The 25,861-nt window shown below is 36.0% G+C and overlaps 3 protein-coding genes across 8 annotated transcripts; 1 reads left to right on the forward strand and 2 right to left on the reverse strand.

Annotated features, from left to right (window-relative positions):
• The first annotated feature begins 877 nt into the window (after nt 1–877).
• LOC113238113 (YLP motif-containing protein 1-like) lies at nt 878–23,913 on the forward strand. Of its 4 annotated transcripts, none has more exons than XM_026474837.1 (9): nt 878–1,217; nt 1,316–3,011; nt 3,168–3,929; nt 4,019–4,167; nt 4,238–4,426; nt 4,505–4,735; nt 5,113–5,167; nt 5,346–5,455; nt 22,376–23,912. In XM_026474837.1, the coding sequence occupies exons 1-9, from the start codon at nt 1,068–1,070 to the stop codon at nt 22,394–22,396; spliced, it is 3,363 nt and encodes a 1,120-aa protein (XP_026330622.1). In that variant the 5' UTR covers nt 878–1,067; the 3' UTR covers nt 22,397–23,912. The 4 variants fall into 4 exon arrangements, with proteins under 4 accessions (XP_026330622.1, XP_026330621.1, XP_026330624.1 ...); XM_026474836.1 differs by lacking the exon at nt 22,376–23,912 and adding an exon at nt 5,977–6,540; XM_026474839.1 differs by lacking the exon at nt 5,113–5,167 and having other exon boundaries at nt 22,376–23,913.
• On the reverse strand, nt 8,952–10,280 carry LOC113238115. Its single transcript, XM_026474843.1, has 3 exons — nt 10,024–10,280; nt 9,557–9,658; nt 8,952–9,461 (listed from the first exon to the last, which is right to left on the reverse strand). Exons 1-3 carry the CDS (start codon nt 10,161–10,163, stop codon nt 9,008–9,010), a joined length of 696 nt encoding a protein of 231 aa, XP_026330628.1. The 5' UTR covers nt 10,164–10,280; the 3' UTR covers nt 8,952–9,007.
• LOC113238114 lies at nt 10,979–21,267 on the reverse strand. 3 transcript variants are annotated; one of them, XM_026474841.1, is made up of 7 exons: nt 21,144–21,267; nt 13,592–13,699; nt 13,199–13,388; nt 12,721–12,911; nt 12,161–12,244; nt 11,765–12,015; nt 10,979–11,213 (listed from the first exon to the last, which is right to left on the reverse strand). In XM_026474841.1, exons 2-7 carry the CDS (start codon nt 13,697–13,699, stop codon nt 11,087–11,089), a joined length of 951 nt encoding a protein of 316 aa, XP_026330626.1. In that variant the 5' UTR covers nt 21,144–21,267; the 3' UTR covers nt 10,979–11,086. The 3 variants fall into 3 exon arrangements, with proteins under 3 accessions (XP_026330626.1, XP_026330625.1, XP_026330627.1); XM_026474840.1 differs by lacking the exon at nt 21,144–21,267 and adding an exon at nt 14,096–14,125; XM_026474842.1 differs by lacking the exons at nt 12,161–12,244; nt 21,144–21,267 and adding an exon at nt 14,096–14,125.
• Nucleotides 23,914–25,861: the final 1,948 nt, after the last annotated feature.

Genomic DNA, 25,861 nt, shown 5'->3' on the forward strand with positions numbered 1-25,861 from the left:
TTGGAACACCCTATTCGGACCATTGATAATAATAAAATCTCATTATTAAGCAACTTAGCTACTATACTAGCTATCTAACTAATAACTAGACTAAGTATTAAATTATTGGATAAAGCTAAACGGCGCTACGCAAATAGTCGCTATAAAGCTTGGTGTTACCAATTTTATTCTACCACTAAATTCAATATGGATAAATTATTGTCAAACTGGACCATTCCCTTGAAACTAGCTGTCGTTAGCAATATTGCTGATCTCCAACTTCCAGCCTGATCCACTTTATTGCGTATGCCAAAAAGAAGTTAAAAAATTATAATACAAATTTCATTGCAAAAAAGAAACAATGAATTGAATAATAATGAGAAGAAGATAATAAATTATTTTACGCAATTTATTATTTTGACAAAATTATTATCAACATATTATAGTAGTCCAAGCAGTTCCATTTTATTACCTCCTACGGATTATGTAAGTTTCTTTAATTCTTGAGTCGTTGGACATAAGTCAAAATCCAACATCATTAATTTAAATTAATAGATATGTAAAGCACATAAGTCAAATTAACTTGTTACTACATAAATTTGTAACTTTATTCTAGAGGCGTCTTTTTCACATTTATCATTCTCTTCACATCGTCCAATACTATAAACAACACAAAAAAATATATTCACAAATGAAGCACTTTTTGATTTATGTGCTTTAGTCCGCCGACCCTAAAATTATAAACTTGATTTCAATAAATTTCCATATTTTGAAAAAAAAAAAACAATATATTTTAAATATGTTTGAGAGTAATCGATTATTATCATAATTTTTCACTACCGAGCATCACTAGTGTGGGGAATGACGTCATCAATCAATTGCAAAAACAAAATGGCTCCCGTTTTGACGCTGTGCGAATGAGACTTTGGTGTCTACCAATTTTGTTTTTATTCTCTAATTTAAGAAAATACAAAGCGGTAATTATTTGCGACCAACTAAACAAACAAGTATTGTGTTAGTTGTGTTACAAATTATTTGCTTTTGAATGTAGTCGTGTTGGATATTTTGCATACTAAGATTTTGCCAAGATGTCTTGGACCACGGGTCAATGGAACTGCGAGGCCACCAATGCTGCGGTTACTCCTGAAGCGTGGGCAGCTTATCAGCAACAGAATTGGCAGCAATGGGCTCAGTGGCAACAACAGTATGCCCAATGGCAAAACCAATATGGGGAGAAGGTTAGTTTCTCTTGGCCATTGATATTTACTGTGTGAATTGTTTAGTAGTTTAAACAAATTTTACATAGTCTGATAAATTTATTATGCTGTTATTCCAGTACGCCACGCAAATGCAAGCGTCTCATATGCAAGTATCGCAAATGCAAGCATTTCAAACGATGAGCGCTATGCCACCGCTACCTACAAGCAGTGCGCCGCCACCGGCGCCGCCTCCGCCGGACAAACCTCCGCCACCCCCTCCTCATGAGAACAATCAACCTCTCTATGGAAACAATTGTAAGCCAGCCCCAGTTCCGCCACCTATGCAAACACAGCAGACCAACAACACAGGGTATAGCAATACAAGTATGACTGGCAATACTCAAAATTGGTCACAACCTACTATTGCTATTGCCAGCCATGACACCCAGCCTGTTAGTAATCAGGCAGCTAATGTTAATGCTGATGCCCTGAAAAAGCTTGCAGAGGAGCAGAAGGCTTTTGATATCCAATTTCAGAAATGGGAAGAGGAGATTGAAAAATGGAAAAAGGATAATGTAAATCATCCAGATAAACAAGCCTATAAGGAGTATGAACAAAAATTTGAAGCTTGTCGCGCCCAGCTTATGGAGCGCCAACAGCAAATGAAGGAAAAAAGAGCACGTTTGCTAGGCATCACTTCTCCAGCAGCAAATGTGCTTAGTAATACACCTCAAACTATAATCCCCACACCTGTAACAGGTAATATTCAAGTTCCAACAAACAAAACTGCTTCTTTTGTAAACACAAATAGTAACACTCAACATTCTCAACAATCAAACTATAACAGTAGTCAGAGTGTGTCTAAACAAAGTAACCAACAATATGCTCAATATAAAGATAATAAGTTGTATCAGAACATCAAGAAAAATGTTTATCCTGAGGATGCACCGCAGGATAGATATGATTCATATCATGAGAATTACTCTTCTACTGCAGAGAAATCAACTTTTTTGTCTGCTAGTGGATCAGCAAAAGGTATACCAGGTTTGGATTTAGTACCAGATACTGAAAAACCTGCTACAAGTAATCAAGATGTTATTGATATCACAGAAGAACTTGCTGGAAACCCAAGGCAAACAAAAGGTCCAGATTTAATTACTATATCAAAAGGCATAAGCAATATATTGGGGGACGAAAAGATCATGAGTATGTTAAATATGGTAAGAAATGTTCAGACAGGAGTTGTTGCCAACAATGTCCTCAATGCCAATATGCTATCAGGACCACCACCTCTTATTTCAGCAGGGCCACCACCTCTTATTTCAGCAGGGCCACCACCTCAAATTGCAATTAATCAAAATAATACAAATAACTTTCGCATGCCTCCTCCCAATAGTCAGTGGGAAGACAGAAATGATCCTTCTTACAATAATCAGTATGGGAATAGACAAAACACTCCTTTTAATAGACAAGATGCAGGTCCATATCTAGGTCAACAACAGCAATCACAGAACAGACTGTATGTTGAAAGACAGCAAGATGTGCGTCAGGAACAATTTTATGATGGGAGCAATCAATATGGAGGGCCTAATATGCCGCCCAGAGGTGGGCCATCAAATATGAGACCTAAAATTCCACCCAATAGGCATCCTTTACATGATATGTCATCCCAACAAAATATGAATGATTACCACAAAGGCCCTCATGATCGTCGGAGTATGAATGAAGATAATGTGGCTATGAATCAACCTCCAAGACCAAAGTGGGTGGAAGAACCATTATTTACTCCATCCATTATTGTTGAATATGAACACAAACCTCTCAGATTGAAAGGTAATTAATAGCACTTTGTTTTTTGTATTAATGAATTTATTTCTTTACTCATATCAATTTTTATTGTGATAGCTTTATTGTTTTTGACTCTAGTTGTTTCTAAAACATTTATTGAACTAAAATGATAATATGCTAATGATTAATATTCTATTTTAGCACGCGATTTTATTGAGCCTGTACATATGTTTGACTACAATCATGTGTCAAAAGATGAAGAGTTTAAGAAAAAGGATTTTGAAAAGGAGGTGGATGAATTATTCACAAGGAAACCAAGAAGATTTGATGATGATCGACATTTTTTTGAGCGAGTAGATAGAGGAGATAGGTTCTCTAAGGAACCGCCTAGCAGAGATTATGAAAGAAGGATGCCTAGAGAAGAACCCAGGGACTGGAGAGATGAATCTAGAGAGCTTAGAGATGATTACCGTGGCAGACCACCGCCAAGAGATGAATATGATGATAGGCGAAGATTTGACACTAGATATGAAGAAAGAAGAAGAGATGACCGTGACAAATATGTGAGACGGGAAGACATTTACAGAGATAGAGAACGAGATAGAGATATAGGCAGAGATAGAGATTCAGGCAGAGACAGAGATTCAGGCAGGGATAGAGATTTAGGCAGAGAAAGAGACTTAGGTAGAGATAGAGATGTAGGAAGAGATAGAGATATGGGCAGAGATAGATACAGGGATTTTAGAAGAGATGACAGTAGAAATCGTAGTAAAAGCCGTGAAAAAGATTCCCGTAAGAGAGGGCGTAGTAGAGAAAGTGAGATTAGTGATCATTCCAAAAAACCTAAGGAAAATGAAACAAAACCGAACACTGATGTTCCCAAGCATATTATTATGATTGATGACCTATTAGAACCGCCTGGACGCGACATGAGACCTGAGAAGATAGTTGTTATATTAAGAGGTTTGTATGAATCATTGAAATCCTATTCAAATGATTGAATTTTGCTTATATGAATAAAATGATAAAAACACGAGATTTTATTATAACAGGTCCCCCTGGTAGTGGTAAATCGTACCTAGCGAAACTAATAAGGGATAGAGAAGCGGAACACGGGGGAGCAGCGCGAATCATGTCTATTGACGATTATTTCATGCAAGAGAGTGAAGTGGAGGAGAAAGATCCTACAACTGGAAAGACTGTATGAGCTTTGATCCTTCATATGTGAACATTAAGTAATATACCCATAATGATGTTGAGCCTTTTTACAGATCAAGAAACCCCTAATGAAATATGAGTATGATGAAAAATCCGAAGAAACGTACACTAACTCCTTAAAAAGAGCGTTTAAGAGGACGTTAACTGACGGATACTTCACATTCTTAATATACGACGCCGTCAACGATCAATTGAAAAGTTATGCTGATGTGTGGAATGTGTCAAGACAAAGTGGCTTCCAGGTCAGTGCAAATGCATACAATGGTTCTTTTGTATGTATCCTTAGAATTTTAATTAATAAATAATTATAACATTTTCAGGTGTATGTATGTACAATGGAGCTAGATGCAAATGTCTGTTATAAAAGGAACATCCATAATAGGACCTTAGAGGATATTCAAGTGATTACTGCTCGGTTCTTCCCAACTCCAGTCCATCATATTCAGTTAGACCCTACAACGTTGCTCCAAAGTGCTGCAATCACCGATGTGCAGATGGAGGATGCCATCGACGATGACGTGATTACCATTGAAGATGTCACTGACACTGAGGTGAGGGACTGGCTAAAGCTTCCTAGGATTTGGAAGACGGCTGATTTATCAAACGGCAATATTTATGATGCACGGTCTGCGAAATTTCCACTAAGGAATATCTAAAGAACCACATAGTTACTCAGGTCTGCATGCTTTATGCAATGCACCATGTTGCATCTGCATTACGCAATGTTTATTTTTATAAGTTGTTGTGACTTAAATTTTTACGGATTTGACAGTGTGATTGCTGTGCATAACTTAGTCGATTGTACATTTTAACCACCAGATTATTTGTGATTACTTCAGAAACTTGCTAATTGTTTTGGGATAGGTAGGGCTAATGAATTTTCTTCCAGCATTCCAAATTTAACCTGTAAGATTCTGCCTCATCACAGGTTGAAAACGTTTTTACTTCGAAATGGGAGAAAATGGACAACGCCGCGCAACTAGGTAGGTTATTAGTGACACTGTTTTTATTCAGTTTTATATTATTTTAGGCTAATTGACTGAAGTGCTTAATGTAACGAAATTATTATATTGTTCAAAATGTCAATATATAGTTCCTCATTTCTGCAGCATTTTGTCCGTGTTTAGACTAGTAGGTAAATGAGTCTGTGCTTTGTTGCAGCACGACTCGACGGCATCAGCAAGCCACTTCGACCATCACAGCTCTCAATGGAAGACTACTTGCAACTAGACGACTGGAAACCAAACACTGCTAAACCTGGGAAGAAGACTGTAAGTATCCATTATGTGCTGTAATTTGTCTCGTTTTGAATCGATTTTTTAAACGCCAACAGCATTGCAGTCAGGCGATTTCCCTGATCGCTAGTTTTACATAAACGAAATTACACTTGTGGTGATTATTTCCATGATTTTACAAGTTGTCGAAAGTTTTTGTTCTACATAATGAATGACTTCACTCCTTCGAGTGAAACGGATCATTTGGTTATACTTAAAGTTAAGTTTGAAATCAGATTTCTGGACTGAACTCACGTTTTTATTTATATAAAATAATACTCGCACACGTAAAATTTTAAGCAGCTTTGTTTAAAGCGCTTTTTTACCGGCGCCAAAACATTGCGTCTTATGAAATTTACCTGCATTGTTGTTTTGACGATGATTAACAAATGCAATTATTGGCGACAATTTTTCTTATTTTTATCGTAATTCGTAAACGTAAAGCAAAGGTGAGTGTGCGCTATAAAGCTGCGAGAAAGAACCGAGAATTGGAATTGACGTTGTACTGATTGGAACAGGTACGCTGGGCTGATATAGAAGAGAGAAGACAACAAGAAAAGATGCGTGCCATCGGGTTCGTAGTCGGTCAGACTGACTGGAACCGAATGACGGACCCTACCATGGGCTCCAGTGCCCTCACTCAAACTAAGTACATTGAGCGAGTTAGACGCAATTAGTTGTCCTATATATTGATATAGTAAACTCTAATTTCATAATAGAAAAGAATAGTGACTACGTCTTGTAGGTGATAAGGGTATTCTGTGCTAAGTGTTGTGTAATCAACGTCATTTCGTTAAAACGTATTATTGAAAATCGAGCGTAATGAATTTTCTCAATAAAAACAAAATTAATTCTTTAGAATATACTTTGCTCGAATGAAAAATAAACGACAGACGATGTTTTTTGTCCGAAATTCTTAATATTATCCTGTTGCGTATTTCTCACTTCTGGGTGATCAAGTTCTCACACTTTATTATTATTATTGTATATAATACTTATAACTAATTATGATGATAACTTCGATTAGAAATATTTTAAAAGTTTTGACTTCATATTTAAAACTATTTTCTTTCAAGAAAAGAAGCGATTTAAAGTTCGTGAATGTTTCATGCATTTTGTTATTAGGAAAAATGTGTATAGTACTTGCAAGCTACGAATGTTTTTTTTTTTTTTTTTTTTCAATAATTAGGTAACTTATGAACATTCTAAGTGGATGTAATTATCTTGTTGTTTGTTGAAATACTTGTATTAGATTATAATAAACTGCTTGTCAACTGTGTAGTTTTTAATTTACTTTAAGTCGGCATTTTATTCTGTTGATTTAAAGGAACGCGCGCTCACACCATGAGCGATTAAAATAACCAAGAAGTTGAACCAAACTTTCTAAGCGTGAAGATTCGGTAAAACGTCGTCGTCGTCGTCATTATGAATAAAAACGAATCTTTTGACTGGCAAGTAGGTCAATGCTGGCAAATAAATGCTTTAAGGCTCAATTTACATTGCGGCGGAACGGAGTGAAAATTAATTTTTGTAACGAAATTGTACACAGCAAAATGACATTATGTCTATTGTGTAACGTATAAACTAGATACGAGCCAAAAAACAAATCGCGCGTCTTTCAGCGAATTCTCGCAAATGCTGCTGACTAGGCAACGCCTGGCGAATCCGCAGGAAGTGGCGCGAAGGCCGGTGCAGTGTAACGTCAAACGTTGACGAAATACTATAGCCTGAAAGCGCATTCATTCCCGCGAATGCTTGAGAAATCCGGTGAACGCGCGCGCTTCCGTTCCATTCCGTTTTGCGGCAATGTAAATTGAGCCTAATGCTCGAGCATTCGCGAGCTTTCTTGCGACTGCGCCTTGAGGCTGTAGTAGGTGTTCAGTTGTTCAGTGTAGCTCTTTTACATGACCAGTATGGTGGACTTGTGTATTGTTTTCATTTAACTTATTTGTAAAGCAGAAGAAGAAGAACAAAAAAGGAAGAAGAATAGAAAAAGGAAAAGAGATATTTGGGTTCATGATTTACGGAAGAAACAAAAACTTTTTGGATAATATGAAACATTTTGCAAAGATTTATATCTCCATCCATTTTACATCGTACAATCATATTTTTGTACCAAAAAGATTTACTTTTCATCTGAATCAATAATCTATATCGTCGCATGCACAACAGCGTATATAACCTATTTCGTCGACGTTTGACGTCACTGCGCCTGCCTTCGCGCCGCTTCTCGCGAATTCGCCAGGCGTGCGTCGCTTAGGCAGCTGCGGAAATTCCCGCGAATGCGCGAGCATTCTCGAGCGTGCGCGAGAATTCGTCGGAAGATGCGCGACTTGTTTTTTTTGGCTCATATCTAATTTGTACGTTATACAATGTACATAATGTACTTTTTCCTATGTACAATTTCGTTACCAAAATTTGTTTCCAATCCGTTCCGACGCAAAGTAAATTGAGCCTAATTTCGAAGTTATTTGACACGTTTTGACATTCGAACGCTGGTGATGTGCGCCTGATTGTTTTATTGATTGACGCTTTGAGTGACACTTTAATAAATATTCACCGCGGATTCGACCATGAAGTTTGATTTTTATTGAATTTTTATGATTTATGATCCATGAGTTTCAATTTTTCTCTCTTTACTCCCATTTTACGTATTATTTTATTTATTATACAAGAAAATATACTTTTGGTTGTCTGTAAAAGAATGAACGAGTAAAGGAAGAAAAACAGATAACATGAAACGCTAAAATTAACAGAGAAAACAAAAAAATCACCTTCGAAGGTAGCACTATGCGGGGTGCATCAACAGCAGAAATTATCTAAATTGTGTTGTATGGATTAGTGTCTACGTCGTTGTGTGTGTACTACAGAGAAGATTTATTAATTATGAGCATTAAGTTTCTTGAAAAAATGTGTTTCACTCATAATTTCTTTTTCAAAATTACGTCTATCCAAATTTGGAAACTTTTTAAGATTAATTTGCTTTGTTACATGAATAAGCGTGGAAATTTCAATTAAAAAATCACATTTATTGCATGAAATCGTGTACATTCCTTCTTTCTTACACACACGTGTTATATGTCAAATTATCGGAAAAAGCTTTGTTAGTTTTCATTATAATTTTATGAAGCATTGAATTTCGTTATTTATTTTATTGACGTATGAGTTGATGGACTGATTGATTTGATAGGTGTCGCTGTTAGTCGGTCAAATTTGTTAATCAATATGTCACTAGATCCGTGCGCACATTCCGTGTTTATGTTTAATTTATTCATTAAAAAAAAAATTATACATTAATAAAATGTGCATTTATTTAAGCTACTCTGATAATTGAAAAAGAAAGTGAAATTTGAGACAAGTAAATGGAATATGAAAGATAAATTTGAAATTGTAATCCATAGTTTATTTCTTACACTGTCCATTATTTTTTTTAATATTGCATATTTCAAGAAAAATACACTGTTTGAGGTCACGTAGAAATTTATTAAAATAGTTATACAGTAATTTGGAAAGATACGTAAATTAAAATTATAGCATTAGCACATGGGATTATTTAAGATCCATAGCACTAACAAATCCAGAAAGTGCATAACTATGATTTCCGTAATTTTTTAATACGTTTCTGTATTTTTCGGCACCTATTTTCGGTGTATGCTGGGCCGCGTTGATCTTTGTCATATCTTTATGATTATCAATTCCATTTGGATTTTGTTTTGCATTTGAATTATCGTACATTTTATGGTTTTCGGTGTTAATTTCCGTGATCTGTTTTGCTTTATCTGTCACACCTGATTTATCAAGTTTGTCGTTGATTTTTGGTATTGCTTCTTCGCCTTCTCGTCCAGCTGTCATAATCATGATTGGCGTCGACGTAGTCATGGACATCATGTGGTCCCGAAGACATTGCTGGAGGATGTGAAGGAAGAATAGAAATGCCAGAAGTGTGAGAGCTGACATTGCTGAATTGCTTTTATGTCCACCTCCTCCGCCATGATGATGATGACTGCAAACAAAAGTAAGTTTTAATATGAATTCCCTCTGAAATTTTCAAATTACCTATTCATTGTTCAACAATAAATACACTTGAATAACACTTACTATTTAGAAGACGCAACGTGAACGTGAGGGGCGGGAGGTTCGTAGGCGTAAATCGTATGAGAGTCGTGTCCTCCCGTACCGCCGTAGTCTGTCGGGGAAAATCTGGAAAATTATTAGAAAGTAAATAACCTAGTGTTTTCGGATGCTTTCTAATTTCTACCCCGTATATTTTCGAGGGTTTTGCAGAAAGCTATTAAAGAAATAGCGTCTCCTGTGTTAGATTGCAACTCTATTGTCCTCTCCATCGTGCTTTTTGCGTAAATCTAAAAGTTTTCATCTAGCAATTAGGGTATTTCCACCTCTATAATGGTCCGAGTACATATTTACATTATTTCTAAATAAAACTGAAAAAATATAATTTAGCAAAAAAATTGCATCCGCTTGTTTAATTAACGCTATTTATTGCTCCCCTAGTATGCTATTTTGAGAAATTTTCACTTAAAAATATAAATATAAAACCAACTTACCTTTCTGTAAGTTGTTTCGTCTCTATTCCCATTTGAGACAAAAGATTTCCCAGCGTCATCTTGCTCGTTGACGGTCGTACGTCTTGAGCGAATGTCAAGGTTTGACTGACAAGGTGCGCATACGCCGCTGACGGGAGCATTTATTACGCTCTGGTTCTCGATGTCATCATGTCACGCCTGGCCATGTGTGACGTGTCTAGCGGGAACTCCTGATTATAGCTTTTAGTTTGTTCCTAACGTAACATCTTCAAGAGAAATCTCGGATACTGTCGGGAATTTGTTTTCTTTGATATCGGCCTCTGTCATTTGACTTTTGTCTTTTTACATGGGTAAGGTTTTGGATTTCCCAAAAGCCAGAGGATGCCATAACAATGTGGTGAATAAAAAAGTTTTTATTTTAACATTTTGTTTATTTTGTCACAATCACTCAAGGACGTCCTCAAACATACAAATTCATTCATACAAAAATATACGACTAAACTATTCGGTGATATAAACTTGTATTTATATCACACATAAATATTTTTTATTTTATCAGTCATTTACTCAACGATAATTCGGCTAATTGTTAATCATCTCTACAATAACAATTTGCCAATTTAATATAAGGGATTTGGACGGATACTTTTGTTGTTTGTGGATTCACAATATTTGAATATTTATTTTTTACAATTCCTACTTATTTACTTCTAGAATAAGTTAAATAAATAAATAATTTAAATAAATTAATAGAACACTAACTCAATGCACTCTAAGCCTTCCTATAACTGAGTTGCGATAAGATTTGAGCATAGGTACCAAGCCAATTTCGTATAGTAAGGCACTATAACTCCCATCTTTTCTATTTAACTCCTACTTTACAATCGACACGAAATACAAATCTTCATAAATGTACTTGTTCAGAGCTTTTTAACAAGATATTCATCACACGGAATTCAAACAAATTAGAAACTAAGTTCCTTAAATTTTGCATTCTTGTTGGAGGTAATTATCTGACGACTTGTCAATACTGGTGTTAGCAAAACCCGAATAATTTGGTTACTATGAGTTATGAGGGAAGTGTTTAGACTTCGTTGCACTGGAGATACATTTGACGGCAGTCGATACCGGCACGGCCGCGACGCCCGGCCTCGTAGAACTCCTCGAAGGTACCGCCAGATTGCCTTTCCAAGACGAAGCTAGCTGCGTAACTGGAAAAGCCAACACAAGTGCTCTAGTAAGAAAATCTGCCGACATTAAGTTTATTGATCTTCACGATGTTTTACTACCATGATATTCAATTATTTTATGTGAAATTAGTCCACTAGTTTGTTATAAGTATTAATACAAAGATCGAACACTGAAAAAACTCCTTCGTTGAGATTAGATACGAACCAGCGCGGTCTGTACGTGCTGTAAAGGTACCTGGCTAAGTGAAGAAAAACTTTCATGAATTTCTCACAGATGGCACTACGCGTAGTTAAAAATAAAAAACAAAGATCTGCAAAAAGCACATAGAAAAATTTGTAAGGTCTGCTGGTTCATTGTAGCTTAGTTGAGAGAGCGTCGGGCACGGTATGCTGAAGGCGCTGATTCGAATCTAGTCAGATCGAGGGAATTTTTGCTTAGTGTTCGATCTTTGTATTAATAATTATAAAAATCTACTGACGTTATCAAATAATCCTGGTGTTTGGAAATGTTATTTAATCGTATACAACGTAATGCTACAAAAACTTAACTAGTTTAACAGAATGATACTAACGTTCCAAGTTGGCAGAACACGCTCTTAGGCCCAATATCAGAAGAACATTCGTTATTGGCATCGCAGATGTACTTCTGGAGACATTTGTCATCGTTGGTGCCGAAAGCTCTGACGTAGGTTTTCATCATGGCAATTCCAGCAAGAGCAGCATCACTGACAGAGTCCTTGCGACCCATGGAACGAGCAGTCAAAGAGCGGTGCGAGAATGAAGTCTTCAGGGCATCAAGGAGGTTGACTACGATGTTGATGAACTATGAGAAGAACAAGTTTAACATCAGCAGGGACTAGAATATATCTATCTACGAAAAGAGAATCGCAAACACTACACTACTTCTTACAATGATATTGCTAACTAAATAAGAAAACTAAAGAAGGAAGAAGGAAGGGGATGCGTACCTCTCCAGCTTGCTTTGCCATGGAGGCGACCTGGTCGGGATCTTTTGCACCGAGCACCGTCGACAGAACCGCTGCCAATATACCCTGAAGCAAGCGAGAAGCAACACCGTCTCCATAACCAAGTTTACTATATACACTCTAAATGGAGGGAGTACCTCAAGGAATCATCTTTTGATCATAAACTTTTATCCAGAAATCAAGTGTCGACTAAATCAAATCTAATAACGTACTTTTTCAATGAGGTATTCCCAGAATGTGAAGGTTTAAGTTATTTAGGCTTCTATTAACTACTATATTGATTATGGATACAATCCCTTCTACAGGTGAGGATAATTGCAAGGTGCTTTTTACACTATACAAATAAATTTACGTGTGGCTGAGAGGTTTTTTTAAATAATTACATCTACAAAAATAATGTTAGTATATCAGTATGGATAAATAAATGTTGCAATATTATATTTTTGTACATAATACTGATTTGCGTATTTCCTAGAATATTTTTGGGGTAGTGATCTTACTTTGATTACATGCGCATATTATATTTAAGTACGTTTATATACCTGCATCGGGGAGGATCCGTTGTCGACCTTGTCGATGCCGTCGCTTCCGCCTCCTCCGAGAATAGCAGTGAGGATTTTCAGACCCATAGAGAGGAGGTTTGCCCACGGAGATGGGGAAACTGTGTCATTGTCGTCACTCTTGTTGGGGCCAGTTGTGCCACCGGGGTTGAAAAGCATTTGCATTACCATACCTGAAAATATGTACCATAAACAATGTGTTACAACCTATTTTAAACAATACGAGAAAGGTGGTAACCCTTTTAATATTGCGTAAATTTATTTTTGTAAAAAATAAAAATATTTTTCGCATAATAAAAAAATACGCTATGCAATAAAGCAGGCACGCATTTATTACACGGTCTCTATCAGTATCGAGACCTCTTTCGTTTTCATTTATAGCTCTGAGTGAATCCGGCTATCTACGATACCGTTATCAGGTTTCCACAGGAAACGCAGTGGTTGTGAAAGCGATACTCACTAAGCATGTTCGACCATGAGAACCCGCTGTCGGATATGGAATTCGTTTGAATGTCGTCCAGGTCGTCGAGAGCCACCTTCTTCAAGGCGTTGGGCTTCTCGGCAAACTTGCGCTCCTCCACTGCTGGTTGCGGCAAGGGCAGCGAGTTGCTGTAGTACTTCAGGTTCTGTGTTCGGACATTGCTCGTTGACTGAAAAAAAATACAATGGCTGTGAAATAAAATATAACGATTCTACATTCCGTACACGTAACATGTTAGTGATATAAAAAAGTAGTTTTGTTGCGTTTTACCGAAATTTTACTAGGATAATGACTCGTTTACTGCGGTAAGTATGCTTTCATTAAGTAGATATGTATTGACTTCAAAAGGATGTGTAAGTAGAGTTTACCTACCTGAGAAATCAAGGGCTGCATTGCATGCTGCGGGTACGCCATTGTGTGAAGAATAGCTGATGAGCTGATGAGGGCCAGCAACGCCCAACCTGCCACTTTTTGGTGCATCTACAAAAAGATTTTATCGTAAGTAAACGTAAAATTAAATTTTCCTTGATTAAATTTTAAACTAATACTCGTAGACAAACAACTCGTAGAAAATGCTCTTTTATTTATTATAAGCGTAATGTACGCCGATTAGAAAGTGTTCTGATGAGTGATTCTCGCGAATTGATTATCTGCGTTTGGAGTTGCTTAGAAAGTGGCCCCCGCATCGCCTATGGTGCATTTTTACGAGGATGCTGACTGCCGAGGCTCCAATTAGAGGATGCCCATTAGAGCTAATTGGTGAAGAGCGGCTATTACGTCTAAACGTTCTACGTCAAATTGTTACTTAATTTTTCTTTAATGAGTCTTAACATTCTTGGGATTTAATTATTTTAACGAATTCGAACCCAAACTCAACTTTGGATAGCGCATATTGCGTCAAATACCAAAGGTGTACCGCGGCGTCTCCGGTACAGAAGTGTGTTAGCGGCAGGCCGGCCGACCAATACAGGTAACCCGGTCTCAGTAACTGTAGTTCGGATGTCACCTCAAGCACCTGTTAATAAGGCGCTAGTTATATAAATTGACGTAAATTTTTACTTGTAACGGTCACGAATCAGTCTCGACGATCGGCTTTCTTTGACCGATAAAAATTGGCCTTTTTATAAACGTTATGATTTTGTCTCCGCTGAAGTGCTGCGTTACGCACACGCTACAGATATAACATAATTTTTTGAATTTAAACTTTATGTTGTAAGTATTCCTGACTGACTCTTTATCTGGTATACATTTTTAACACCGTCCATGCTAACCAGTTGCTGATTTTTTTAACATAATAGTCTACACCCTCTTTGATGTTTTATTAAAAACTGAACATATTTAATGGCACTAGATTGAATTTTGCAGTTGATCTTAAGGCACACATTTCGTTGTCACCGCGTGTGCAGATTCTCTCTGGAGAAATTCGCCGTCACAAGACCAACAGCAATCGCTTATGTTTTATGTATGTTCTGTTGTCGTTAATATGTAGCTGGTAAACCGCTAAATATTTTCTTATTTTGCAAATTCGCGTGCAACTGAATGTGTTCAAAAATTAACGTTGCGCCGTTATTAAAAAATTAAACAATAATAAGTAAGTGTACCAACGCTTTGTAAAAACTTGTGGTACTTATAGAGAAAGTTGGAAGTGTGCAATGCCTGTCATATTTTCCGGAAACTAAGAAGCTAGTCGTAATTTCCATTACATTATCATAAGCTATTAATAAGTATTTGTCCACAAGAAGCAGTTGGGCTTACTTGAGCAAACTGCATAGCAGGGTGAAATGCCATCGACCCCTTGACCCAGTAACTCTCTAGCGCAACCGTTGAACCTCACGCGAGGTGCATCGCGCGGGAATGTAACCTCACTTTCGATATCCGAAGCGGATGTTCTGGCACGCATAACGTTTAGCTTTTTTAAATGATCTTTAGGTGAATCCATATTACGTTCTAGATACCTTTGTTAATAATGACATCTCTGATACTAATTCACGTCTTCCGTGCTTCTTAATAAGAAAACAACGCCAAGAGCAAATTTTGCTGTCATGATTTTAATGTCCGACGATTGGCATTTACGAGTCCTCTCATGCTGAGTTTTTATGGCATACAGTAGGTATAATTATATTGTCTAGTAACGCAGAACAGCGCAGTGCTAGGCGCGGCAAACATGGCGATAGGTGAAAGCAACGCGAGCCGGTGGCGTGTGTGCCACTGCCGTGCAAGGTTCACGTTTTTCTGATTTCGGACCGAGGACTCGGACCTGCTATTACACTGCGATCAACTTGTTCCAGACTTTCATCGGAAATTCACCGTGGAAAAATAAGAGATGCGAGTTTCTCCACCCATCTTACAATTTATCATCATCCAAAGTGGTACATTGTTTGCCTCACGAAGCGCCGTAACTTTAAACCGTCTGTCGTTTTTCTAAGATGTCTGTGTAAGAGGATGTTTAGAGAAATGGAATGTTTTTCAAACTGTTCTCTCGTTCGTTCCGTGTTTTTTTGGCTTCTTTTTAGCCCACTCACTGACCGGTCCAGCGTGCAATCCGCTTTCTAAAACCGTGCAGTCTGTTACTGTGCGTGTTTCGTACACGGATGTGATATTTATTCAGTCGTAATAGTTATGTGGTTGAATAGGTAGTTTATATGATATTGGTGTAAATGCAATGCAACTTTGTGTTTTGATATTGACGACGTTGTCTGGTTGAAACGATTGGCTTGTCTAATAAATTTAATTATTCGAGGTAACCGTCGTTGTTCCACAAACCACTGCGTACCATGGATGAGCGTGCGGCAAGCACACCGTTACCCTGTTCTTGATGTGGATAGAACGGTAAAATTGATTCAAGATGCACATGTTTAATTCGTTGTGACACCTTCACCTACTTTTGATTGCGCCGGACGCCGTTTTTGGGACAAAACGTCTTTGGTGGTCATGGATTCATTCGAAAATTTATGATAAACTATAATCAATAATAATAAATAGACCTCAGCAAGTAAACTATATACACCGTACGTTATTTTTAGGGTTATTTTAACGATTTAAGGTAACAGTACACCCAACGTCCTTTTTCCCGTCCGTACCAGACGGGATTTATATTGTTTACATCGTTACGTATAAAAACATGGTATTCAATTTAAGCGAAGGGAACGAGTCGGGACGTGAAAAATACCGTCCCCGCCCCGTATATTGTGACTTTTAAATGTCTTGTGTCAGTCATGTTTCATTAATCTTTTTTATTTATTTCAAAGTTGTCATTAGTTACAAACTTTACTAATAACGTATTGCAACAAACATTAATTTTATTAATATTTTTATTAAACGTATCTACGGAACACTTGATTAAACTGAAGGACTGTAATAACAGGTATTCAAAAGCGACGCCGGTGCATAATTTTCATGTTAAAATCGTTTCGGTTACACAACTGAGCCGGTGAATGACGAGACTCCTCTCACGGCACAACTTTCACTTTAAACTTTTTTTGACATGAGTAGGAATTATTTGAGTCGCCTCGAGACGCGACGGACTTAATCATAGTAGGTATCGGGTAGAACTATAATTTTTTTCTGATTATTTTCGTTCAACGCTAACGCATGACCTACCTTAATTGTAAGATTTTTTTTAAGGTTCGTTTTCATATTAAAAATTAGATACATTTAATTTAATATATATATTAAATAATTTTGATTGAAGTTATATTACAAAATTGAAGACTACGTGTTAGATAAATATGTATGGAAAGACGACATGACTCCAGATCCCACACAAATTTGATTCAAAGTGTTATTCCATAGCATTTATGGAATTGATTTTAATCCCTAGAGTTTCTTGCTCGTTCTTCTTAGGGAAATCAGCAGCGTAGTGAACGAGCAGTAGCTTAACTGTGACGTTTTCAAGTGTTTTTTTTAAATTTATTTTACCTATGGAATAAATGATTCTTGACTCTGAGTTTATGTGAACTTATTTGACTAGAAGGAGTTGTCGTATTCCCTCAAGATACGCCTGACGAAAGCCCTGTGCTCTACCGTACAGTTCATTTATAAATTTCCACATCTTCTATGAGATGAGATGGAGGTCAAATGCACGTAAATAAAAAAAATATTGTTTGTGTTTTATTTATTGCACTACAAAATGGCCGCGGATAACGTTAAAATCAGTTCAGAAAAATATATAAATAGAATTCATTTACATTTTCGTGTTCATAGATTGAACGACATCTATGTTATCAACCGAACTAATCGATATTTATGTACTGGGTACTTGAACAAATACATCTTCTACTGTTTTTTTTCTCAAATTATGCAAATTGTAGTGCTAAGTTTCCGAGTTGTATCGGAAACTTAGCTAGCTTAGGAGCAGTTGTAAAGGTTTATTAAAGTTTGTGTTGTGAACATATTTATTATACGACGTTGCGCCGCGGTAAAGGTACGATGTATTATAATATAATTCATTGCACTGGTGCTGTAGTAGGAACAACATGGCTTTGATGGTTACATAGCTTTATCGCGAGTAGGTACAGCTCTTCATAGCCAGCGTTCATTTGTTAAAATTTTTTGATAAGTATCGCATTTGAGTAAATAATTTTATGAATATTATAAATTTTGTTTTTGACGTGGTAATTCCGGTAGCAGCCAATTTTGTATTTACACGATTGCCGCTATTTTTGTACACGAATAAACTGTATGCGTATTATTTATTGTTGGTGTGGACATAACGGTCTATACCAATCATTACTTGATTGCGTATTACTTTCATGTGAAATGTTTCGTATTTACATTAAATTATGTTATGCGTCCTAAGTTACTGGTTCTGTGCCTACTACTAGGCATGTTTTAATCTGATAGATATTGAAAACGTTTACAAAAAACAAGCTTGTCAGCAGGCTATCCACTAGGGGTGTGTTGTCACATTTAGTGTTGGGAATTGATCATCTAGACTGAGGACCCACTTCTAGTATAACCAGAAAAGAAATATTTGGGCAATTTTCAGGTTAGTTTTCTCTACCTAATTTTGGTGGCAATTGTTATTATTTAATTATTCGAGTATATTATCATGAAATATTAACTAATGTTTCATGATATATTTCCAGAATATTTGAATAATGCAAATTGCTACAAAAATTAAGTAAAGAAAACTACCCATTTTTTTAGTCAGAAATCCTGTGAATCATGAAACTTGTGTTTAGAAATACCTAACAAAGTGACACCACCGCTCTAGGTGCATAAAAAGTAGTTACATAACAAATTACTAAAAATAAACATAGTTTGAATATGTGTAAATGTTAACACTTTCAAAGGAAAAACGTGTGATCAGCATCTGGTATTTTCTTCATGGTTCTACAAGAACGTAGAGATGGCCACGTGCTAGCGCACGCGCACGCGACTGGTCCATTGCCATTGCGCAGCTTTCCTCGCCACTTTCGACGCAATATACGTTCCACGACTTTTAATTAGTCAATCCCATGTCACGAGATCCTGTACTGTTATATCAAATTGCTGTGATGGTTATTTATAGTATCTAGTCTACTCGTTATGAATATAATGTAAAGTTCTTAAAGTAGCGATGTTGATAGAGTAGTGATGAAATGCAAAATGCGACTTTGAGAAAATATATATGTATATATTTATCACTTGTTAAAAATTCGAAAACCGAACTCTCCACTTTTACTTTTTTTTACTAAATCTAATCAACATGTATATTGAAAGATTGAACTAGCAAAGAGGCTGTTTATTACCCGGGTAATACATGAAAGGGCATCAAGGGCACCGCGCATCGCTTTCTAATCCGTCTAGAGACTGGGCAGGTTATCTGATCGTGCTATAAACATTATAATATTGATATCGTAATGAATATTACAAGGAATTATAAATAGTACTTGAGTTGTCCAAAACAGTACAACTGTAAGTGCTTTTACGTAAAATTAAGCAACTTAATGTTTAAAAGTGTTCATATCTATATTTACGGTAATGGCTAGTCTAAAACAAGCCTAAATGATAAAGAACTGTTAGTATTTTACAGTATAGTATCGAATACTAATATTTTTCGTATCCGTATCGTATTGTCAATGCGCTTATTAGGATCAATTTAACATCAAAAAAATAAAAAGCAGTTTTAAAACTGCTTTTTATGCAGTGATTTATGAACTTAAGTTCATAAATCACTTTTGAAAATAAATTGTATTACTCGTTAATACTATTAAAAGGAAAGCAGCTAAGTTTCACTATATTATGTGTTTCGTTTGATAGTCGCGATCATTTCTGTGTAACGTAAGTGTTACAAACGGCATTGTCGTCACATTGTTAAGTTTATTGTACGTGGGAATCTATGGGTAACTTTCGAATAATTTTACTGTCAGCTTAGAAGTGCTTCTACGTTATGTGATTTACTGCAGTTTCGTCGACGACTGACGGATATGAATACATTTTATCAACAACCATGCTGCTTTTGTTGTTTTGCAACCCAATGTTTGCGACGCGATAACAGTTTACTATACAGTGCACTGAATTAATTTTGTTTCATAATACATGGTTTTTAATTTATCTTTAAATGGTTTTCAAAGTAGCCTTCATCGCAAGTTTTAATTCCATAGAAGCCTAGATCATTGACGGATGAAGGAGTCCGTTGGGAGTGCCGTTCGTTTCAACTTGAAATTCCATGTGTGAAGAAATTATAGAACCATAACTAGATACATTTGCTCTTGATCTTGAACGCAAAATCAAGTGTAATTGAACTCGAATGAACGTTTGTTTCGCTCTATTTGCAGAATAGAGCAATTACTGGCAAAGCAAACCGTTGTGAATTGAAATTGATTTCCAATGCGGACGTGTCGATCTAGGAAGATGCTCACTTAGAATGAAGTCAAGACTTCTGTCAACTGCAATATGTATTTATTCAAAAGTCGTATTTAACATTCTCATGAATAAAAACTCAAAGTGAAAGTGTTACTTTGTTTTTAGTCTTAATTGATGCACTGTTAACAGTTTGCAGACTAATTTTCGCGCTCGCTATTTTTAAATACAACATTTTTAATTAGAGAGTTCGCGCGTTTACATTGTTATGTCAAATTTGTATTAAACATTACACAAGTGTGTTTTGTCTCTCCTTTGAGTATTGTTATTGGGACTATTGTCTCAATAGTACGTCCTATCCAGGGTTACACTCCGTATAATGTGTGTTTTCACATTTTAGAAAGTGAAGGTTTTTATTTACATGACTAAAGCGGACGGCGAAATGAAAAGAATGCATGTTGACTACTTAAGTGGCGTGAAATTTTCGTGACGAACCCGTAGTGGTTTTGTTCCGTCACGTGGTGTGGTGATCATTTGCATTAGACATGCATGTACAGTCAGAAACGTCAGGTGTAGTACACATCGTGAGAGGATCTTTGAAATATATAAAGCAGACTTAGTAGATTTTATATTATTTTTCAATAAATAGTGTAAATAAGTTCAGTAACTTATTTCTAACTTTAATTATATGTAATTAAACAATGTATATCATTTGGAACCCTTTTGAATTTTTTTAGCAAATTGCTGATTAAAGCAGAACATGTATTTCAAACGGCATAAAATTTATATACAAATATTATTTAATATAGGTAATTATTATTGATCGTAATGTACGTCAAATTGTATAATAACTCTGTTAAATTTTATCTTATGCTTATATTATATATATATAATATAAATATATAGATATTATTATAAATATATAGATTTTGGTGCTTTCACAACTACTCTGTGTATCGAAACAAAACGTAATAATCCATTATAATTACTAAAATATACAACTTTTAGTTTTAAAATCACTTCCAATTTACTTTTTCGGAAGTCCGGAATCACCAAAATCACATGTGAGAAACACCGAAATCACATCGCTATTTAAAATCAAAATCCCGTGACATCACAATCACTTCCAGGATCTTACCTTGTCTCTTATTTCGAAGTCGGGATATCACTGAATCACTACACTGTCTTCCACAAGGTAGCTACCGTCACCGGTGAAAGTTCGTGTTGCTTCTGCGAGAGTTTTACTTACAATGGAGCGGTGCGCCTTGAACTTCACCATATATATAAGATGACCTAGTTACTCTGGCTAACTGTGCTAGTCAAACCGTGTGTCCAACCTGTTCATCCCGTTGCTTGGTCGTTCCCGAGTGGACCTTGACAAGGACATTTGTTTACTTATCAAATGAGACTTGGTTTCGAAAAATATTCGTTCACATAGGAATAGAGCCGTTGGTTTTTTGGTTCATTGCCCCCTTCATATTTATAGTAACATTGACAACTCCAGAAGTAATATAATATGTGGTCCAACTGAAAAGTGGTACCGCCTAGTAGTGGCCTAGTAGGTACACTACATTTGCGTTACCTACTAAGGAAACATTCTCTTAAAATCTGGTAACGCATAGGCAGCTTTTTTTTTGCATTAAAAAAAAAATGCCTTGCCAGCTTTGGGGCATACAGATCTTTAGTCTCCTTTGCTTGTAAATGCACTAAAATTAAAATTGTAGTACCTACTCTGAAACGCAATATATTATTTGACTTCTATACCATCATGACAATTATGATCATAGCTTGAAGTTGAAGTTGTTATTATTTACTGTTTAGTAATAATTTTATCGGAGCTAGTCGATATGCGTCATATAACTATATACTGTATAAAACGTAACGAGTTTCACCAAAAAGGTAGTCTGAAATACAGCTCATGCTGACACTCTTACCTTTTTATCTACATGCGTAATTTCAGACGATATTATTTACGACTAGACTGTTATTTGTCGATAAATATAGCTTTTTATTATTAAATTAATCGTGAATGCTTTGGGAATCGAAAAAACCAGCGTTTATTGCAATTCTTAAAACTACAGGTACAGAAATTTGTGTTGCCAACAAACAGTTAAGATCAATCGTAACAATAAAAAAAATATTGAACAGTTTTTTAAGCGATATACAAATACTTTTTATTAAGCAATTTCAACTCGGAAATAATTAAAATCGTATATCAGGAACCAATATCCGATTTCACGAGGTTCCCCTCAGAACAGGATTTAAACCAACTGTCGACATGTGTGACCCAATAGAGAATAGGGAAAATAATATTATTGAATAATTAAAAAAGGAGAACATATTAATAGCAGTACTTTTCTTTTGTTTCAGGTACATACCATACAGAGGTAACAATACTAATGAGGTAAGTAGAGCTTCCAAAGCAGCGTTGGCGCTTGCTCATGTAGCGCTTGGGTGCAATCAATACCCTGACGCCCTCTAGTAGGCACGTGATCAAAATGGAATAGATATTTTCCTCACTAATCGGAAATTCAGGTGCAAATGGTGCAATTATAAAATAATGTTGGGAAGCAATAGCCCACTTACATCTCTTGCGCCCTGTGCGCTGCACATTCTACTCCATAGGTTACGCACTCACTGTTTCAAAGTAGAATAAGGTTTTAAAATATTTATAAAAGGGTTCGAAACAGCCCAAGTTTAACTTTATAATGAAAAATCCAAAAAATCTTGGTAAGAGCTTTTAAAACCTTCTCGGTTTGTTAAAATTTATGGTAGTTTATAAAACCAATGGACAACTTTATTTCTAATTCGAATATCTCAAGATCCTGCACGGAGTTTATTAAAATTAATCGAACAACTGAAATTATTGTACTGCATTAGTGATGGTCTAATAATTTATGCACGTAGCAATCGGCCTAAACAAATGTTTCTTTCCGAAACCCATCTCTATATAATTTTTGGCGTGTAGTAGCGTTCCAGAAACGAATTTAAATAACCCTTAGAGATTTGACATACCTAATAACCAATGTTATTTTACAGTCTGCCTCTAGTCTCTTGAGTTTTCCTTCGCCAGCGCTACTGAATACAAGATTAAAGTAAATTAGCCTTAAAGAGTAAGGCCCACACTCAACATAATAAAAGAATACGGGAAAGGAATTGCAGGGTATTGTTCTTAATTTGTACACATTGTATGTTTTATTCCAGAATCTGCCTCTATTTTATGTGCCAGTGTTGTTGGGTGAATGTAAATCGGCCATAAACAGTACCGGAACAATATTGCACTATAATTTCTACAGTATACAAAGAAGGTCTAACCCCTTGTAGCCCTTTGTAAACGCTAAAGTGTCTCGTGGTAACCAGAGATCATCCACGCCTCTGGCTTTCTCACGGCGGTAAAACATCTATCAGCACCTATTTCTTGCAACTTTATTCAGTGTTAGTGATCTGTTCGACAAAAATTGATGACGGGCACAATAATGGTTTACTGACACGACACTTCTATTATATTCACACATGTGTTTTCTCGCTTTTTGTTGTATTAAAAAGAGAGTCGAAATTCCATAAAATAATGTGGAGCAGGTTATTACTGATTCTGCAAATCCAATTTCGCAAAAAACTACAGCTGCACTACAAATTCATATAAGATCCTGGTAGACTTATTTCTGATGGCTATCCTTATTACCACACATATCGTTCATAAAGTGCCGATAAAAAAAAGAGTATTATTTTGTAATGTCCAAGCTTCGGAAACATTAAAGTTTACTCTCTAATTCTGTAAAACCTTACTTCCCATGTTAAATTTATTATTTAAAAGTTAACAACTACTTATTTGTTGTGTTTGTCAAAAAGTGACCCTAGCGAAGAGTTAGGTACTATTCGCCTAGTAACTATTGTTAAATATTGAAATAATCAGATATAATTTATAAAGATATACATATATTTTTCATAATTAGGTAGGTATTTTCTGGGACTAACAAGACCATTACCTTAATTACTTCAAGAGTAATAGATTCATTAAATAATCTGAAAATGTCACAACTTCAGAACTTATTATGCGTATTCCCAAGAACTTGAAATTTTGTTTTGGGTCACTGTCATTCTAAACGTGCGATGTATTCGAGAAAAGTCGTGCGCTAATCCAAATACAACTTATCGAGTTCTTAGGTTTTCGCGATTGTTACACATAAGAAATGAAACTTGTCACTGTGTTACCGTGACGGAATGACCGTGACCTTATGTGGGCCAAAAATTATCAAATGATAAATTGGAATGAAATAGATTGACAATGCATTGCTCGTAAACTTTCGTAAAACCCGAATACCTTCGAAGCATGAACTTTAGAAAATAGTATTTTAAAAATGTATTGCAAGAGAGCTTGTTAATTACGTGCTTTTTTATTCCACAGATTTCTAAAATTGTGGCTTCTATTGCCATAGCAAATAAATGTACATATCATGTGTTTATATAACTGTAGTATAAACGTATGTGTGTATTATTATTGTACGTTTTCACAACTGTTGGGACGTTTCAACCGTAAGTACTTATTTTTATGCGTTCTAGTTCGTACTTTTATTCATTTTTAAAGTAGCAATCTGCGGCTCATAAAATATGTACTCGAGTAACCGATGTCGGGTACTAAGTGACGCTATTGAAGTGGCAATGGGTTGGACAGCAGTTGAGGACGGTAGTCTGGTAGATCAAAGGCTGGTCAGAACATATCCGGAAGCTGGAAGTTCATGGAGCAGAAACACTAGCAGTAGAACCGGACGGCGAATTCTAGGGGATACCTACGCCCAATGAATCTCCGAAAATATGATGATGAAAGAATGTAAGTATATTATAGGTAGGTAAGCACTCTACAAGCAGGTGGTTGTAAGTTTTACGAGAATAAATTACTAACTCCAGCGTACATTCCTTACCTAATTCTGTCGCCAAGCAGTAATGTGAGCTTCACTGCATTCCGGTTTTGAACGGTAAGAGTGCTGGTGAAATTTCAGCCACATGTGACTTGTCAACTTACGTCTCAAGGTGACGGCTGCAGTGGCGGTGCAACTCAGATCTGTGCGATTTAAAGCTCTGCGTGGCACTGCAACTGCAATGGACAGGCGTGTCGCTTACCACCAGGCGCGCGACTTGTTCGTCCCGTCACTTAGTATTATAAAAGAAAAATTCATTCGTCTTCTGATAAACACTGAAGAACATTTTTACGTCTTGCAAGAGAAGCTGTTGTTTCAAATGCTGAATTAGAATTTAAACAATAAATTGCGAATTAATTTTGCATCGAGCTTGAAATACTCAAATAATTATATTGGAATGCTTTTCGTTTAATAAATAGTTTATTACACATTTATGTTGTGGTTTTATTTGTTTCTAAACTGTGCTACTTTCATAGAAAGTAGTAGTAAATTGAAAAGTGAGGTAGTACTAAATATATTACAAAATAGTATGCACGATCACGCTATTTAATTGGATTTCTATACAGTATTTATGAGTGTTTATGAAAAAATATATTTTAATTTATAAAAAAATGTTTTCCTAACATTATATTCGTTCTGTGTTTGAATTGTTTTTACGGAAAGCCGATTTTTTGGGAATCTCCATGTATCACAATGTTTGTATTCACTCATTTAAGACGCTTGTGTTCTTCTCAAGTTCCTTACAAAAACTCAATAAATAAATTTCATAAATTGTGACCGGATATTTTGTTAGTGAAGTCAATAGTAGTGAAAATGACGACAAATACAAGGATAATAACTTAAAACAACCTTCGTTAATTCTTTGAAGAGGTTATAGTGACATTAAGATAAAAGTAAGACACGAACACTGACCCGTGTGGGCTAGTTATTTCACTTTCTT

This window comes from Hyposmocoma kahamanoa, unplaced genomic scaffold, assembly GCF_003589595.1.
Source record: "Hyposmocoma kahamanoa isolate Upper Pololo Valley unplaced genomic scaffold, ASM358959v1 95, whole genome shotgun sequence".
NCBI lineage: Eukaryota > Metazoa > Arthropoda > Insecta > Lepidoptera > Cosmopterigidae > Hyposmocoma > Hyposmocoma kahamanoa.

Coding starts and splice junctions, on each gene's coding strand:
- LOC113238114 (XM_026474840.1), bottom strand. Junction 13,389..13,591: donor TGCAGCCCTTGATTTCTCAG/GTAGGTAAACTC, acceptor ATTTTTTTTCAG/TCAACGAGCAATGTCCGAAC. Junction 12,912..13,198: donor CTCATGGTCGAACATGCTTA/GTGAGTATCGCT, acceptor ACATATTTTCAG/GTATGGTAATGCAAATGCTT.
- LOC113238115 (XM_026474843.1), bottom strand. CDS start 10,163: ATGCTCCCGTCAGCGGCGTATGCGCACCTTGTCAGTCAAACCTTGACA. Junction 9,659..10,023: donor ACGAAACAACTTACAGAAAG/GTAAGTTGGTTT, acceptor ATAATTTTCCAG/ATTTTCCCCGACAGACTACG. Junction 9,462..9,556: donor CACGTTGCGTCTTCTAAATA/GTAAGTGTTATT, acceptor TTTTGTTTGCAG/TCATCATCATCATGGCGGAG.
- LOC113238113 (XM_026474836.1), top strand. CDS start 1,068: ATGTCTTGGACCACGGGTCAATGGAACTGCGAGGCCACCAATGCTGCG. Junction 4,168..4,237: donor ATCCTACAACTGGAAAGACT/GTATGAGCTTTG, acceptor GCCTTTTTACAG/ATCAAGAAACCCCTAATGAA. Junction 5,456..5,976: donor CTAAACCTGGGAAGAAGACT/GTAAGTATCCAT, acceptor TGATTGGAACAG/GTACGCTGGGCTGATATAGA.